The 13819-nt window shown below is 35.2% G+C and overlaps 2 protein-coding genes across 2 annotated transcripts in view; one reads left to right on the plus strand and one right to left on the minus strand.

The window, feature by feature from the left end:
• Positions 1–205: 205 nt before the first annotated feature.
• Positions 206–6091, minus strand: LOC106876075 (39S ribosomal protein L41, mitochondrial). Its single transcript, XM_014924481.2, has 3 exons — positions 5851–6091; positions 4151–4251; positions 206–421 (listed from the first exon to the last, which is right to left on the minus strand). The coding sequence occupies exons 1-3, from the start codon at positions 6014–6016 to the stop codon at positions 299–301; spliced, it is 390 nt and encodes a 129-aa protein (XP_014779967.1). The 5' UTR covers positions 6017–6091; the 3' UTR covers positions 206–298.
• Positions 6092–13189: 7098 nt separating this feature from the next.
• LOC106876074 (protein CASP) overlaps positions 13190–13819 on the plus strand; it is a 13267-nt gene continuing 12637 nt past the window's right edge. Inside the window, exon 1 of the mRNA XM_052968357.1 lies at positions 13190–13772. Within this exon, the coding sequence (XP_052824317.1) occupies positions 13260–13772 (513 nt within the window). The 5' untranslated portion in view covers positions 13190–13259. The remainder of the gene's footprint in view (positions 13773–13819) is intronic.

Genomic DNA, 13819 nt, shown 5'->3' on the forward strand with positions numbered 1-13819 from the left:
TGTAGTATAGGCAGAAGCAACTACAAATCTCTAGTCACCTGTGCAGCTGTATCTTCCATTGTTGTTGTGCACAAGACGAGTCTTAGTCACCTTTGAGACTGAAAGCTATCATTCATTTATGCATGCATATGTATTCAAATCTGACTAATTTTCCATGAGAAGTCTTAAAAGGTGCTTTATTTAAAGAAAATACAGACAATGAGCATTTAGAAAATGTTTAACTTTTTATTTTACTTAAAATTAGAAAATTCAATATTTGACAATAAATAGAACTGTAAAATGTCTTTAGCACTTGTGGTTATGTTTTGTTGGCACTGTGTTCTTCAATTATTGAAGGTGCATAACAGGCATCAAACAAGTCTTTAGCAGTGAACTGCGACTGTACAACATCAGGGACTTTGTAAGAGACATATGGCTTCAGCTGTGGATTATAAAGAAAATCATGTATTACATATTATCAATAACAAGATCATATCACTTTATGTCATTTCATTTCCTTCATTCTAATATATCTTCTTTTGTTTTTATTTAAATACACCATATATTTCATAAATAGATAACATCAATAAAGTCCAATAGTCAGATACAGATACTGAAGCAGGATGTATTAAACCTGACATTTGATTGCAAATAATATGTAAAAGTCAATTGTATTTATAGATAATATTACATATTTAGAGCAAAAGATGTAATAGGCAACAACATAATGCCAGGGTGTTTTAGTAAAATCAGTAATATACATATCAAACTGAATTTAAGATATTTATTTCCCAGTCAGTTGTCTTACAAAAAATACAAGTGTTACAGCCATAACAGATTCATCATCATCATAATCATAATCGTTTAACGTCTGTTTTCCATGCTGGCATGGATTAGATGGTTCGATTGGGGTTTGGGAAGCCAGGAGACTGCACCAGGCTCCAATCTGATCTGGCAGTGTTTCTATAGCTGGATGCCCTTCCTAATGCCAACCACTCTAAGAGTGTAGTGGGTGTTTTTTATGTGCAATAAGTACTGGGGTCAATTCATTCAACCAAAATTCTCCAAGGCGATACCCCAGCATGGCCACAGTCTCATGACTGAAACAAGTAAAAGATAAAAGATGACCCAGAATAATATGAAGATGTTAGTGAGTGAAAGTGTACTAACCAACCAGGTCTCCTTTAGCTACAATCTAAAATGTTTGAGTGTAGCATACTGCAGTTTTGCACCTCACCTTGAAAAATGCTTTTTTTGAAAAAATTTCTTTGGATTCCTGGGTTTTTAGATGTCGAAAATTAAGAATCAGCAAAAAAGAAACATGTTTTCAAAATTTTAAAACCCACTGCCAATTTTAAACTTTCTTTCGAAATTTTTTTTTTCCAATCTACAGGGAAAAACACGGAGATTTAAACAACAATTTCTAGTTTAGCCAAATGAATATAGAAAGTGCACTTGACATACCTGCTTTAACGAAATTTCCACACTTCAATATACAACAAACAATATATTAAAAACTGCAAGTGAAATGACTATCAAATAAATGATCTACAATTTATAGATACGTGAAGTAATGTAATGCCAAAAATGATACAATGCATTTGTTCCAAATTGCCAAGCCCACATAAATTCAGGTAAATACTAGTCAATTAGTTGTCTATTTGGGGATCCGTTCTACTGACTTTGTATGGCAACCAGTAATGGGGTCAACAAAATTATTAGAATGGTTAACACTGTAATGTTTGACAAATAGCTTCTCATCAATTTTCTTATACAAAATCCATTTATCGGAATACATTACTGATCCCGGCTCAATCCATTCTTCTATCAATGGCAACAAAGTTTCTTCTTTCCTATCAGCAACTGAAATAAGAAATCCTTTTTTATGTGCTTTACAATATCCTCCAAAAATCCATTGCTCTTTTACCAATGAGCCCACGTTATATTTCCTTTTTGCGAACAACGATTCATCAATTCCTACAATGATGTTGTGTCCACCTATTTTTGTAGGATTGTTTATAACTTGCTCAACTGCCACATCTCTGCAAAACTGCATCCAATCTGCAACAGATTTTTATTTCCAACTCTTTCATTATAGCTGGATAACTTGCTGAACAAGCTTTTCCACTACCTTCAGCCCACATGTATGTCAATCCAAATGCTTGCCAAAGCTCAAGTTTTGATTTTGCTTCCCAACCACATTGTCCTGAGTTTAGTCTCACTACATGGCACTTTGGGTGTCTTCTACTATAGCCTCACGTCAACCAAAGCCTTGTGAGTGGAGTTGGTAGAAAGTGAAAGAAGCCCATCGTGTGTGTGTGTGTGTATATGTATATATATATATATATATATATACCTAAAGTCAAGTTGGATGTGAAGTTGGGGCATTTCCAGAGAAGCACTTGACTTGATTACTAGGCTATCAACACTGTCAGGTTACAAGCCAAAGCCAAAATTCTTCAGGTGTAGAAAATCCAAGTTTAGTTAATTAAAGATGTGTTAAAATCCAAGTTTGAGTTAATTAAAGATATGTTGAAGAACTTTCTTTTTCTCCTTCTTTTCATTGTATATATATGTGTGTGTGTCTTTGTGTTTGTCTCCTACCATCATTTGACAACCAATGGTGGTGTGTCAAAAAAGACCATTGAAATAAGTACCTGTCCTTATAAAAAAAGCAATAAGTGCTGGGGTCAATTCATTCGACTAAAATTCTCCAAGTCGGTGCCCTAGTATGGCCACAGTCTAATGACTGAAACAAGTAAAAGATGACCCAGAATAATATTAAGATGTCAAATCCACTACAGGTTACATTGGTGGTGATTATAGAATAGGTGCCATATAGGAGAAAACGACGTTGCTTCCTTGATGTTAAAGCTGCAACTAACTTAGCTCTTTCAAAATAGGCATGCAATACTGCTGGGTGGAAGCTGCTACTTGTATTACTACATCGCCAACTCTGACTGGCTGGTGTCTGCCAAAGCACAAATGAAGTAATCCATAGCGACAAAATAGATCTTTCATGTCTCACTACAATTCAAAAATGTAATAAATTGCAACATTTTGGTCAGAAGCCTTCATCAAAGATTGTTTTTTTTTTTTTAATGTATAGTAGACTGGGAGCAAACAGTGGGAACAACTTATATTGTAGTACCAGGGTAAAATGGTGACATTTCTGTCAGGAGCTGCAACCATTGGCAAGCCAATGAAAATAGTTTCCTTTGTTTAACCAACAATAGATACAATGATACTATATTCTTTTCTACTCTAGGCACAAGGCCCAAAATTTTTGGGGAGTGGGGGGCAGTTGATTAGATTAACCCTAGTATGCAACTGGTACTTAATTTATCGACCCCGAAAGGATGGAAGGCATGGTCAACCTCAGTGGAATTTGAACTCTGAATGTAAAGACAGACGAAATACTGCTAAGCATTTCGCCTGGCATGCTAACTATTCTGCCAGCTCGCCACCTTACAATGACACCATACAGATGTTAGTACAATTATGTTGTCACTATATAGAAGTGTAGCTTACATCTATATTAAGAATTCATAAAATACCTTTTCATAAATCACAAAGATAGTGAGGGTTGATGTTCAGCTCCTCTCTCTGTAGTATTAGAACAGAGATGCATTTTCTGGACACATTCTTCCATAAGTAAGTTACCCAGAGAAACCTGGTACTTCTTTCAGCTAAGTGAAATGCACCAGCATAAAATTAAGATACTTGTCCAGAAATACAATAGACTCACTAGAAGTAGATGTACAATATTTCAAACATTTTAACATTCAATTTCTAATTCTAATATTAGCCTAAGAACAATTTTCGCAGTTTAATTCCTTGATCTTCAAAACTGGAATATTTTCTCACATGGAATTCCAAGTCAGATAACACAGAAACATAGTATATAGTGTTTAATATGAGTAACATGGAATATTGTTTACTAGGCCTGGATTGTGGCATGTGTCTTCACTAACATATGTAATGGAGCATTGCTTTATGGTTGTATATTACCCTTAACTGGTAATGCAAAGATAAAAACATTAAAAATAGAGAAACATAACAGTCACGTATTTGGGAGGTGTAATATTAAAACTGAAGAATTATCTGAGATATCAAACTGAAAGAGATATTTTCTTGGTTTTACAATGAAAGAGATGAAATATTTTCTTGCCTCACAATCTGTAAGATCAGGAACAACGATATTTGGTATCATTTCAGGAATAATGCAGTACTTTCCAGTTTTTCTGGAAAATGCACCAACTTCAGGTACAACTAAAAAACAAAATAAAAAAGGCAAACTTCTTAGGTGTGTCTTGTTATACAAGTAGACATTCTAATAACCAATTATAGTATAATACTGAATCTTTGATTTTTGTATTATTAGGAAAGGTAGACTGTATGACGCCAGTGTGTGAACAATTTTTTTTTCAGAATCATAATCTCCGTATTTTTCCGCATATTTTGAAAAAAAAATTGTGAAAAAAGTAAAGAAATTTTTTCAGAATCGAAATCTCCATAGCCTAAAACGTGGGATTCCGTAAAAAATAAATAAATAAGGGGGGAAAGGTTCAGATTGCATATAGTCCGTCTCCGCCCGTCGTATATATGTATATATATGTGTGTGTGTTTGTGTTTGTCTCCCTACCATCGCTTGACAGCCGATGCTGGTGTGTTTACGTCCCCGTAACTTAGCGGTTCGGCAAAAAGAGACCGATAGAATAAGTACTAGGCTTACAAAGAATAAGTCCTGGGGTCGATTTTTCTCCAGCATGGCCGCAGTCAAATGACTGAAACAAGTAAAAGAGTAAACGGAAAACGGGCACTCGCGAATGTAAACAAATATGTCGAACGATAACTTACTTTTACCAGTCAGATATTATTAATGATACAAGGGGCCCGACAATATCACAATCTTTTTTTAAAAGTCAGTTTATAACTAATATATACTATTATGTCAGATTTTGTGCCTGAACGGGAAATTTTTAATGCTATGACCTTATTTCGTGTCGGAAGAGATTTGGAAACAACGGAAAAGGCCAATGACTGGTGTAGAAAATTTGGATTACTATCAAGACAAGAAATTTGGTTAAATTTTCAGATTAATACCCGCACGATTTTCACTAGGGTATTAGGGTTAGGGTTAGGGAATTCCGTCCCTAACCCTAACCCCCTAGTGAAAATCGTGCGGGTGTTAATCTGAAAATTTACCGAAATTTGTTGTGGAGTGCCTTAACTTGCATACGTCTTAAACGTATTTACTCTATTGTTTTATAATTATTTCTGTTGTATATCACATCATAAAATTGGCGAAGGTTTAAGCGCTCCATATAACCACTCATCATTTTTTTATCTTTTGGAATTTTCAGAAAATTCTTGCGAATTTGTCCTACACACGAGAATTCATACGATTATTCCTGATGCGTGCATGTGTGTGCGTGTTTTAATTTAAGGTTACGAATATATTAAAATAACGATAAATAAACATTTTAGTGCGGTTGCTGTTCTAGAAGGCACGTGAGGGAGGTAGAAGACATTTAAAGACATCTGTTAATTTTTTTAAAGTCTCCTTTCCATTGCTCTGATGTTTGTGATAGAGAAAAAAAAACTTGGAAAAATCACAAGCAAAACGGAAAAATTCCAACTTTCGTCGGACAGCTATTCGGCAAGTCCAAAGCATTTCGAATTAGCGAGTTTTTATCAATACCCAATCATAGTTTAAAGATTTAGGCGCTAAGTGCTAAAATTTATTTTACGGAAGTAAACTGAACAATTATTCAACATTAATTGTATATAAAAAAAAAGTGGGGTCGGATATACTTTTTAACACTGGTTAATTATACTAGCTATGAACGAAGGACACATGGTACTCACTGTGTTTAGCAAGAATATTTTGCACCTGTTTATGGTGCGGTTTGTCAAGTTTTGCATGTTTTCCAGTAGTCTCAAAACGTTTATCGAAAGGATCGCGAGTTTTCTTGCCCAGGCAAAAGGAACTTGTTCGCAGAGATCGAACAAATTGTAATGTTGACCCCTGCATTGCTACTAAAAGTCATCAATATCAGAAACACCGCTTAACGGCTCTGAACTAAATAATGACTTTAAAAATTTTGTTCCGGGTATTATTTATCGTTGTTGTTAAATTTTCTGCTGCCTTTCCTGCTACTGGTAATGTTGTTGTTTAGCCCCAGGTCAACTATGACTGAGCCAATCAATGATCAAACGTATTTCATCTATGCTTAACCTGCTAGGGTCGTTTTAACAGCATTAAAGGCCCCTAGGCATTGCAGAGCGACGGGGCCCCTGCACAAACAACGAAATAATACGTAGATTAACTTTGGGTCCATTGTGTCCATGAATTGGCGATATCTAATATATTATCTAATATAGGAACTTGTTCAATTTTTCGAACCACTACCACTTGAAGTTTTTCTAATTTTCACAAGATTATTTTCAAAAAATGTACTTCTGATGCAGTTTTGCTTGCTGATAACGAAAATTGCATTTATTGTTTCTAGAAATAAATAATAAAGAAATTACAAGTTATGTAATTTTAGCCAGTTGGAAGTGTCCTTTGCCAATAAATCAGTTGTCACGGAAATCAGCAAAGACAAAATAAGACAAGAAAGATGTAGTCTCTCAACATGTTAGAAGAAGTAGTAGCCGAATCTTCCGTAAATTATACCTTAATATCTAAACAACGAAAAGAACAACACATTATTAACATGGTTGGAGGTATTGGATTGTTCATTCATTATTAGAGAACTAATGGGGATCTTTTTTAAAACGGGGGGGCCACATCTTTCATTAACGAAACACTTTGAAACTTGGAACACTGGTAGAATGTGTCATATAAAACATGTTTTTCTCTTAGTCTTCTTTAAAAAAAAAGAAATCCCTAAGTTATTCCATGTGAAAGTTGTCGTATTTCTGTAATTTCAACCAATCACTGACGTTCATTCAGCCGATATACATTAAGTGCCGACTACATAAACAAACGATTCTGAAACAATTAACCCTAACCCTAACCCTACGGTTAGGGTTAAAGCAAATTTAAAATGAAAAAAGCAAATAAAACGAAGGTATGGAGATTAAATACGCTTTACATCGCTTAATCAGCAAAAGGAGTAAATATAAACAACTGAATACTTGTCAGTGATTGGTTGAAATTATCGAAATAAGACAATTTTTTACATGAAATAAATTCCAATACAAAAATATTTTTCTGTTCTATAACACAAAATAGATAAGTATACGAAGTTTGAAAGTCTTTCCGTACCAAAAACACTACGTAAAACATTAATGAAAAATGTGGCCCCCGTTTTAAAATAGATCCACTAATGGTCTTAAATTCACAGCAAAACTAAATATGTTTATTATATGTAATCATAAGCAACATGTGGGTATGTCTACAAAGTCAGAAAACAGCACAGCTCCCATGACTTTCGGAAACATTTTTTCACACTCAGAGTTGCTGAAGCATGGAACAAACTACTTGCATCAGTTGTTAGTTGCCGAGACATTGCATCCTTTAAAACCTCCATGCTTCCTGAAATTCGCCAACACTCACCAGATATCCCCACTCCATACGTATGCACACATGTATATCATGACTCATACACTGTTCACTTTTCTGACTTTTGTACATAGTTCTATGTACAGTATATGCACCTTTGATGAATTGTAGTGCACCTGAGCACTATACACAATAATTTCATTATTATTATAAGCACGTGGAACAAAAAATTAGTATGTTTATCATACACTTACTGATAGATATTTTAAAGTAGTTTTATAGAAGAAAATTTATGAGCTTTGTACATGTAAATACAAAAGCTGTGACAGAATACTGGGAAAAAGTACGAAACCATAAATTTGACATGTATTTCAGTTTTTATCTTCCTTCAGATTAATTGTATAGCATTTTGTGTATTGTTCAAGAGAATTACCATACAGCTGCATAAAGTGGTAAGTTCTAAATGTGGAGGGAACCTGTGGAAAAGATAGATTCAGTAAGACATGGGACCAAGTGGTAAGAATTTTCAAATGTTGATCCTCTCTGAGGAAATGACAAGGGACCAGGAGTTGTGGCAATTTGCTGTACCTGAGAAGGTGTGTCAAGCTAAGTAAAATTGCTGTCATCCATACATACAGGCTTGACCTATACTGGTGCCACATAGAATACACTTGTGCTGCTGCTGCACAAATGCACCCATATTGGTGGTATGTAAATGGCACCCAGCACACTCTGTAAAGTGGTTGGCATTACAAAGGGCATCCAGCCACAGAAATCATGCCACAACAGACAATTAGCATCTGACCAGTTCCTGTCAAACTGTCCAACCCATGCCACCATGGAAAGCAGATGTTAAATGATGATGTTATGCCCAAATTTTTGACTATGATGTTTGATGTTTTGTGTAACTGCAATCAGCTATTAGGATTATGCACCATTCCTACAGTTTTGCTGTCATCCACTCATTGCAAATAACTGATAGCCAGATGAAAGTTTAACATACCTTTCATCCTTCCTGGAGAATTTTCATTGAGATAATTAAAAAATGTTTTATAAAGGTAACACAGTCATTAAGGAGTTGATGTGATTTCTGCCAGCATACCATAAGCACTTTTTTGTAAGTCTGTACTAAAAAACTGTGATATTTTGGATTGCTTTCAATATTTCATTATTAGTAACATTTATTCTGCCAAGTAGACTTATGCTTATCTGGCTCCCTAGCCTACAACACTCAGTTACCCGTCCACACGATAGTCACATTAAACATAAAGCAATTTTTTGATACATTAAAAACTTTTAGAAAGTGTCTTATATGTTGGCAAATCATTTCTGTTTAACAGGTAGAAAGCTATTAAATTATGAAGTGTTTGTGTGGTTTATAATAAACTTTATTTTACATTTCTTGCCCACAAGAAATTATGTCCGATCTTTAGCATACTTTTGTATGTCTTCTCAAATCACGATCACAGGAAAAGTTGTTGATAATTCTTACCGACAAAAACAAAGCTGATAAATACGCACAAGTGTTGCAAGATAAGTTTAATTACCAACAAACATCAGCTTGGATGACACTTTACTCAACCGACAGAGGAAGGTGACCAATCAAACTGATTATGGATACAGAATTTTGATTGGTTGAAAGTGTCTTCTTGTTTCAAGCTCTGATTTTCTGCCTATCCTTGTATCGAATTTTAATCCCTTTCATACTTATAAAATGTCAAGCAAACTTAAAAATTTGTCATTACCGTTTTAGCCAGGAGACCAAGCTGATAGTTTGGTAACCTGCTAAAATGAACATTAAAAATCGAAAGAAGAAAGCAAACAGCTTTGCAAGTTTAAATCAGTGTTTATTGAACAAGAGAGGTGCGAAATTTAAGAAGCAACTTAGAATATATACGTCTGTGAGGAGACATAAACAGGAATAGCAAAAATCTACTATACCAAAAGAACTGATAATACATACATTATAAGTGTTCTATGAAGTGAACATAAGATTGCTGCATAATTCAACATGAATGTGTAATGACATTAAACATCGTATAAGGTAAATGAGGGCTTCTAAAGGAATGCTAAGTCATATTCACTTAGTGAGTTTACATGCACACAAATGAATTATGATGTTGTCAGCATTAGATGCAGTAAGAGCTGATAGTGGCGATGTTGGCAGTGATGAATTTCATTGTCCTAACGTGGAGAAAGTGAGCAATAGCTTCCTGGAAGCAAATGCAAGCTAGACTTCTTAAGTGGAGAAAAACTGATCTATTTAAGGAAATTGCTAGGCTCCATTGTGATAGGTAGAAACTCCAAGCAAAGTAAAATATGGCCCAGACCATGATTACCAGCATGAACATCAAACTTCAAAAAGTAGTCAACCATTTAATGGTTTTTGTAAATTTATATGGAAAAAGTAAACATTATACCATCCAGCATAAATAAAAGTCAACTTTATTATACTTTTTCTGTAAAAACCTTTTCTGGCATTAAATGAGTCAACTTCTGATACGAATGTTTATTTTTGTACGTGATTTTGCAACAAAAAAAATTTCTAAAAGATTCTGGAAACGATCTACTCATGTAATTTACGCACCCACTAAAGTTTATTTTTGTTTTTGTGAAAAAAAAGTGTGGGTTTTTACGGTAATTGAAAGAAACACAGAATATCTCAACAGAAATATGGTAACAAAAGGGTTAAATTAAACAACAAAGTTCTAAAAGTCCTAGTATTCATTTGAAAATATATATATCTGGATGATCTGTGCCTATTTCTTATGGGGTTCATAAAGTAGCACGTAACAAAATTATTCTAGTGTCACAACAAATTACCTACCATGGAATATGAATTCACTGTCTTATCTTTATCCAACTTTCCGTGTTAACATGGCTTGGATGAGCTTGAAACACCTTAACTGTCTACATTTTTCAGCTGCTAATAATTACAATACCAACATGCTGTATATTAGCTCTACCTATAATCAGTGTTTGTAAATATGAAATATGCAAGTCATCTGGTTGATTATTATTTAAGTCACATTAATATTACAACCTTACCAACACTTATTGCTATTGTAAGATCTAGGTTAGATACTACGATACTGTTCTTTTTCTCACTTTCACTTGCTACTACAAAGGTTTCCAATTCTCTGACCTAGAACATTACAAACTATCCCCATGTCGGCATGCCTTTTGTGTCATTCCTACCTCTCCTTCATTTCCCCTCTAGATTATGCATTAATCATTCCTTCCAAGTGCTCTAACCCTTTGGAATTCTCTTGCTACCCAGGTTTTCCTAACAACATCAATGTCCATAACATTAATCTGAACATCAACAGCATTAATTTTATTAGTCTGAGAGGGACTCCATGCATGTGTGAGCTGACAGTTGTCATCAACATTGTCGTCATTGCCACCGTCGTGTCCATCGTCTTCACTGTCATTGTTGCCATCGTCATCATTGTTGTCATCGCTGCTGTCATCATTGCTGTTATTGTTTGATGTTCACTTTCTATGCTGGTATGGGCTGGACTGTTTGACAGGATTTGGCAAGCAGCAAGGCTACATTGGGCTTCAATGTCAGCTTTGGCATAGTTTTTATGGCTGGATGCCCTTCCTAATGCAAACCACTTTATACAGTGAAGAGGGTGCATTTTTCGTGCCACTACCTCTAACGACGTTGCTAAGTAACTTGCAAGATATAAAAAAAAACAGGAAAAAGCTCTCACTATTAAATAAGGAGTATTTGAGATGGGACGGTGGCTTTATGATGAATGTTGAAAGTCTAAAGAGAGATGGACAAGCATAGGTATCTTGCTATAGATGAGATACATGGCTAACAATTTTTATTCTTATTGAGTTGGGAGAGAGTAGCTGAGAAGATAAAAGGAAAGTAGTGATGGAGTGCCAGAGAAAACTTTCAAGGTATAAGAACAGTTGGTCCTGAGGAAGAGGAGGAAATAGTGGATGCTCTCTAAGAGTATGAGATGGGGGAGTAAGAGACACTGAAAGATAGGGTAAAGATGCAATAGAGGGAAATTAATATATATATATATATATATATATATATAAATATATAGTTTTAAGGAAAAGAACCAAGGTTCATAAACTCATCGATGAAAATCCACTGTCACATATAGAAATTTATTGTGCTTTTACTTATTCATTTTTCTATATATGACAGTGAATTTTCCTCGATGAGTTCATGAACCTTGGTTCTTTTCCCTAAAACTATTTTATACTGTGAAACTTAATTTAATTTTTAATAATTTGAATTTAATTGAGTTTTTACCTGTAAATTTCGATTTTTATCCCTAATATGAACTACCTGCATCAACTTGCTATAAAAGCAGGTAGTAATTTTACCTTGTCCTTATTCTTAAAGCTATAATGGAAGTGACAAAGGAGTATATTCAGCATATTTTGCTTTATGAGTTCAATAAAGGCGAGAACACACTGGAAAATGCAAGGAATATGGGGATTGGACAATAAGCATAAGCCAGTGTCAACAGTGGTTCCAGAAATTCTGAGCTGGAAACTGCAGCCTAGACGACAAACCTTGTCCTAGAAGATTTGTAGAGCTCAACGAGGACATCTTGCAAATCCTGGTGGAATAAAATTTTATCATAACTGTTGAGGAACTAACAGAGAAGCTTGGATTTGGTCCTTCAACCATTCATGAACACCTGCATGCCATCAGAAAAGTCAGCAAATTGGATCAATGGGTTCCTCACAAACTTTCCATGTCTAATCGTGTGCAGAGAGTGAATGTGTGCTCTTCTTTGCTTTCACATCACATGAATGATTCTTTTCTTGGACTGAATAGTGACTGGTGATGAGAAATGAGTTCTCTATAAAAATTTCAAGTGCCAAAGAGAGTGGGTAAGGAAAGGAAAAGAACCAGCACCCCAGGCTAAAGAAGGTCTTTACCCACATAAGATGTTATCTGTTTGGTGGGATATGAAAGGTTTAGTCCACCTTGAACTTTTAAGCCCAAACCAAACGATAACAAAGGAGATCTACTGTGAGCAGCTGGAGTGGCTTAAGTCAGAACTAGAAGGAAAATGACCATCATTGGTTTCAAGACGAAAGGTGTTCTTTCATCAGGATAATGCTCAGCCACACACAGCGAGGATGGCATTCCTATTTTCTACTACAAAATTCAATCGTGTTAGGGACCTAACCAAGTTGGTGAACCTTCTTAAGGAAGATGGCTGTCTTTGAAGGTTCAAAGCCTTGTGAATGAATTTGGGAGATGGAAACTGAAAGAAACCTGTCATGTGTGTGTGTGTGCGTGTGTGTATGTGTGTGCGCGTGTGTGTGCGTGCGTGTGTGGTGCACACGTGCACGTGTTTTCTACCAGTGCTGGTTTGTTTATGTCCAGTTGGTTCAGCAAAACAGACTGATAGAATAAGAACCAGGATTTAAAAGATATGTAATGGGGGACGATTTGTTAGACTAAAACCCTTCAAGGAGGTGTCCCAGTATGGTCACAATCCAATGACTGAAACAAGCAACAGATAAAAGAGAGTGCCTTTGACAAATATAGGATTTAAGTTAGGGCGGAGCTGACACCGAATATAAAAGTAATAGATTTAATTAAACAAAGTTAAGAACAATTGATTGAATACAATGATTTTGTTTCTAAAGTACTCTTTCAATCGATTTCTGGTATTTTCCTTTTCTAAAATTTAAACACAAACCTGCATAGACAGCCAAATTTACGACAGAAAACTGAATTTGGGTCATCACCGATATTAAAAGTAAACAATACAATATGGCTGCCAACATACAGTCGATGTGTCAATTCTGGAAAGATTTCGATTTAACCGAATTACAGAAGAATTTAGACACAACAGCTACAGTAATCGCTAACAGACAAGATGAGAGTGACGCTAGTCGTAAAAAACTTGTCGATTTGAGTCGAGATTTTAAAAAGAATACCCCGGAAGACATACGGAAGGTAGTAGCGCCTTTGTTGCGTAGTTTTCAAAGCGAAATTGATGCTCTCTCTAAGAGAAGTAAATTCGGTGAAACTGCCTTTCTCTCTATCTATAGAAAACTTATTGATTTACCTGATCCCGTACCGATACTTGAGCATGCCATCAGCATCCAGAAAAAAGCTCAAAAAGTTCAAGATTTTGAAATTGAAAACAAACAACTTCGGGAAACACTAACGGATTATAACCATGAATTCGCTGAGGTGAAAAATCAGGAAGTGACAATAAAACAACTGAGAGAAAAATTAAAAGAATATGAAGAGCGTATGGAAGCTACAGTGGAAATCAGGGTTAAGGAGAAAGAGAAAGAAATTCAGAAGAATTTTGCTGAAAAAGA

Source organism: Octopus bimaculoides, chromosome 5 (genome assembly GCF_001194135.2).
Source record: "Octopus bimaculoides isolate UCB-OBI-ISO-001 chromosome 5, ASM119413v2, whole genome shotgun sequence".
Lineage (NCBI taxonomy): Eukaryota > Metazoa > Mollusca > Cephalopoda > Octopoda > Octopodidae > Octopus > Octopus bimaculoides.

Coding starts and splice junctions, on each gene's coding strand:
- LOC106876075 (XM_014924481.2), bottom strand. CDS start 6,016: ATGCAGGGGTCAACATTACAATTTGTTCGATCTCTGCGAACAAGTTCC. Junction 4,252..5,850: donor AAATATTCTTGCTAAACACA/GTGAGTACCATG, acceptor TTTGTTTTTTAG/TTGTACCTGAAGTTGGTGCA. Junction 422..4,150: donor CTGATCTTACAGATTGTGAG/GCAAGAAAATAT, acceptor TATAATCCACAG/CTGAAGCCATATGTCTCTTA.